Below are 3,924 nucleotides of genomic sequence, written 5' to 3'. Positions count from 1 at the left end.
CCGTCCTCATATCGCCCGTCCTCCCATTCGACAAACTGTTTTTCGTCTTCCATCTTCCACCCCCCGCTATCATATTCTATAGATTCATTCTCACACCTTTTAGGAAGCCTTTGTCTAAATTCTCTCCAACGCATTTTCCGTTTCAACCCCTCACACCTCATCCAAAATCCCCAATCCACCCCTCCTCTCACTCTCTCTCTCTCTCTCTCTCTCTCTCTCTCTCTCTCTCTCTCTCTCTGGCTATCTTTTTCTCTCCATGGCTCTCTCCCTCCCTCTACCTCCTGCATCTCTGTCTTTCTCTCTCTCTCTCTCTGTCTCTCTCTCTCTCTGTCTCTCTGTCTGTCTCTGTCTCTCCCTATCTCCTTCCTTGTACAAATATTGTCGTGGGAATTAGAGGTCCTTGTTTGTTGTGACATGTCTAGGGGCAGAGAGGAATTTGGGAGGAACATGTCACTTTTTGGTCTTTTTGTGTGTGAGAGAGAAGGGAAGGGGGAGAGAGTGAAGGGGGGGAGGGAGTGAAGGAGAGAAAAAGAGAGTCAGAGACAGGGGGGGGGGGGGAGAGGGAGAATGTGTCAAAGAAAGAGAGTGGAGAGAGAGAGAGAGGTGTGTGTGTGTTATCATGTATGTGTGTGTGTGTGTCTGGTCTGTGTGTGTGTGTGTGTGTGTTTGCATGTATGTGTGTGTGTGTCTGGTCTGTGTGTGTGTGTGTGTTTGCATGTATATGTGTGTGTGTGTGTCTGGTTGTGTGTATGTATGTGTGTGTTAGAAAGAGATAAAATACGCTTCCTTCTGAAAGAGTCTGAAAGTGAACAGAGAGGAAGTGGGAACAGTTAAGAATCACCTATGGTGTGAGTGACAAGTTGTCTTTGCTCTTCCTGCTAGTCTATCCTTCTTGTTGGGATACACCATTGGTAGGTACTTCTTCTATTCTTTCTGTCTTTTTTCTGTCTTTCTTGCTTATTCGTTTCTGCACTCAATGGTCGGTATGGTATTTGAAGTTCTTTTCTTTACTATTGCTTTAACCCAAACCCGTGGGTTGTTGGTGGGTGCTCTGGTGTAGTTTGCTCCTTCGTTCCTTCCAAAAAATGTTCCATCAGCTCTGAAATGGCCCCATCATCTTGAATATTTCCCATTAATTGTCTTGAATATTTCTGATCATTCCCATACTGACCCTTCGTCTTGGAATATTCCGCCTTCTGTCCCATGACATGTAGTGTCAAACTGGACAGTGCGGGTGGTTGGCAGGTGCTCTGGTGTGGTTTGCTTCTTCCTTCCTATCGAACATCTATCGTCCTTATCTCCCCTCCTTCATTTTTGTGCTTGTTACTCTCTTGTAACACCTCTAATCTTCGGCACTTATATGACCTTATTGTGTTGCAAGTGCAGTAAAACTCTTACTAAAACTAAACTAAACTGGACAGTGCGGTCAAAATATGTCGTGGATTCACCCACAGGTGTGCCCCGGAGTGCATCAACTTCCTCAAGTTCACCTCAGCCTCAGACGTCTGGGCCTTCGGTGTCATGCTGTGGGAGTTCTTCACATACGGCTTCCAGCCCTGGGCCGGACTCAATGGCCAACAGGTGAGGCAGGATTGATGATTATTAGGGGATCGGGCAAGAGAGGGGGGGGGGATGGGGATGCGAATGTGTGTGTGTGTAGGGGGTTGGGGGTTGAGGGGTGAGGAGAGAAGTAGAGAGGGATAAGGAGAGAAAGATAGAAAGGGACAAGGAGAGAAGTAGGTTCTACATCTTATTTTCTTTTCCTCTGTTTCCGTTGGTTTTGCTTTTTCTCAGCACTATGTGGCGGTTATTGCGATGATATGCTTGTACATCAACATGTTTTCCTTAGGCTATAGGCTTGTTTCTAACTGGCTATCTCTGTCTCTCTCTCTTTTTCTTTGTGGGTGGTTGGAAAGCACCAATGGTTGGTCCTACTTCTTATCTTTCCATCCATTGTTTCTGTCTGTTTGTCTTACTTTTTTCCAGCGCTAAATGACCGGTATTCATATTGTGTTGATATTCTTCTCTTTACTCCAAGTTAATCCTGTTTCTGTGTGGGTGGTTGACAGGTGCTGTGGTGTGGTTTGCTTCTTCTTTCCTATCAAACATCTATCGTCTTTCTCTCCCCTTCTTCTTTTTTGTGTTTGTTACTCTCTTGTAACACCTCTAATCATCGGCACTTATATGACCTTATTGTGTTGCAAGTGCCATAAAACGCTTACTAATATTTTTAAAAATTCATATAGTATTGATATTCTTCTGTTTACTCCAACTAAAACCTGACTGTGTGTGTGTTTCTGTGCCTGTGTGTCTGTGCTTGTGACCAGGTCCTGGAGGCCATCTCCCCTCCCAGCGAGCAGCGTCTGGAGCAGCCCGACCTGTGCACACAGGACTACTACAGCCTGATGAAAGAATGCTGGACAAACCAGCCACAGGACAGGCCTACCTTTGCCAGCATGATGCTCCGACTGCCTCAAGTGGGTGTTTGTTGGTGGTGGTTGTTGTGGTGTTGTTGTTGTTGTTGGTGGTGGTGGGGGTATTGTTGTTGTTGTTGGTGGTGGTATTGATGTTGTTGGTGGTGGTGGTGGTGGTGGGGGTATTGTTGTTGTCATTGGTGGTGGGGGTATTGTTGTTGTCGTTGTTGGTAGTGGTTTGAGGTGTTGTTGTTGTCATATCAGCCACAGGACAGGCCTACCTTTGCCAGCATAATGCTCCGACTGCCTCAAGTGGGGTGCTTGTTGGTGGTCGTGTTGTAGTTGTTGTTGTCATTCCAGAAACAAACTGTCACAGTCAGATTTGTTTTTGATTTCATCATTGTTGGGGTTTGTGATTTAGGTGGTGTTATTGTTGTCGGTCCAGAAGCGAACTGCCATAGCAAGATTGATAGTTCATATTGTTATTGTTGTTCCTGGCGGTGGTGTTGTGGTGATGCTGTCTGTGGTCTTGTTGTTATCAATCAAAATTTATACTGCCACAAATAGTAGAGGCTGTCTATATTGTTGTTGTTGTTGCTGTTCCTGTTGGTGTTGTTGATAAAGGTTGTTAATTTTGTTGGTGTTGTAGATAAAGGTTGTCAATATTGTTGTTGGTGTTGTAGATAAATGTTGTCAATATTGTTGTTGGTGTTGTAGATAAAGGTTGTCGATATTGTTGATGATAAAGGTTGTCGATATTGTTGTTGTTGATAAAGGTTGTCAGTATTGTTGTATTGCTATCTGCCACAGTTACGCCCCACCCAAGTGAAGGCCCTCAAGGACTACCCAAGCCCCACTGTGGAGAAAGGCTACATCTACTACAAGACGGGTGACGTCATTGTGGTCATTGATAAAACGTGAGTCACTGCACTGTGCTAACTACCTGTCTTGATTACATTATGTGGGTGATGTGTGTGTGCTGGGTGTGTGTGTGTGTGTGTGTGTGTGTGTGCTGGTTGGGAGGGGGTGGGGAAGGGGGGTGGGGTTATCCCATCTCATCTTATCTCTCCTTGGCTTACTGCACCTCATCTCACCTTGTCTCATCTCACCTCATCTCATGGGTGGTTGGCAGGCGCTCTGGTGTGGTTTACTCGTTGTTTTCAATTCAGTGCTTATATTAACCTATTTGCTTTGCAAGTGATGTAAAAATCTCTCTTAAATTAAAAACTCACCTCATGTCACCTCATCTCATCTCACCTAGGCTTGCTACACCTCATCTTATCTTGTCTCCTCTCACCTCACCTCATCTTATCTTGTCTCCTCTCACCTCACCTCATCTTATCTTGTCTCCTCTCACCTCACCTCATCTTATCTTGTCTCCTCTCACCTCACCTCATCTTATCTTGTCTCGTCTCACCTCACCTCATCTTGTGCATATTTGGTGATCCCTCTAGTGTGGTTTACTCATTCTTTGCCGTAAAAATTCTATTTCCCTTATCTCCCCCCCCCC

At 45.2% G+C, this 3,924-nt stretch overlaps 1 protein-coding gene across 1 annotated transcript in view; it reads left to right on the top strand.

Moving 5' to 3' along the window:
* LOC101861557 (mucin-5AC) overlaps positions 1 to 3,924 on the top strand; it is a gene marked incomplete at both ends in the record, with an annotated part of 27,412 nt that overhangs the window by 5,596 nt on the left and 17,892 nt on the right. The window contains 3 exon segments of the mRNA XM_013090392.1: positions 1,455 to 1,581; positions 2,328 to 2,477; positions 3,225 to 3,331. Coding sequence (XP_012945846.1) covers positions 1,455 to 1,581; positions 2,328 to 2,477; positions 3,225 to 3,331 — 384 coding nt within the window.

The sequence above is a fragment of the Aplysia californica genome, unplaced genomic scaffold (genome assembly GCF_000002075.1).
Source record: "Aplysia californica isolate F4 #8 unplaced genomic scaffold, AplCal3.0 scaffold01252, whole genome shotgun sequence".
In the NCBI taxonomy this organism is placed as follows: Eukaryota; Metazoa; Mollusca; class Gastropoda; order Aplysiida; family Aplysiidae; genus Aplysia; species Aplysia californica.
The sequence above is the reverse complement of the archived record's forward strand: the minus strand, read 5'-3'. Positions and strand labels throughout refer to the sequence as shown.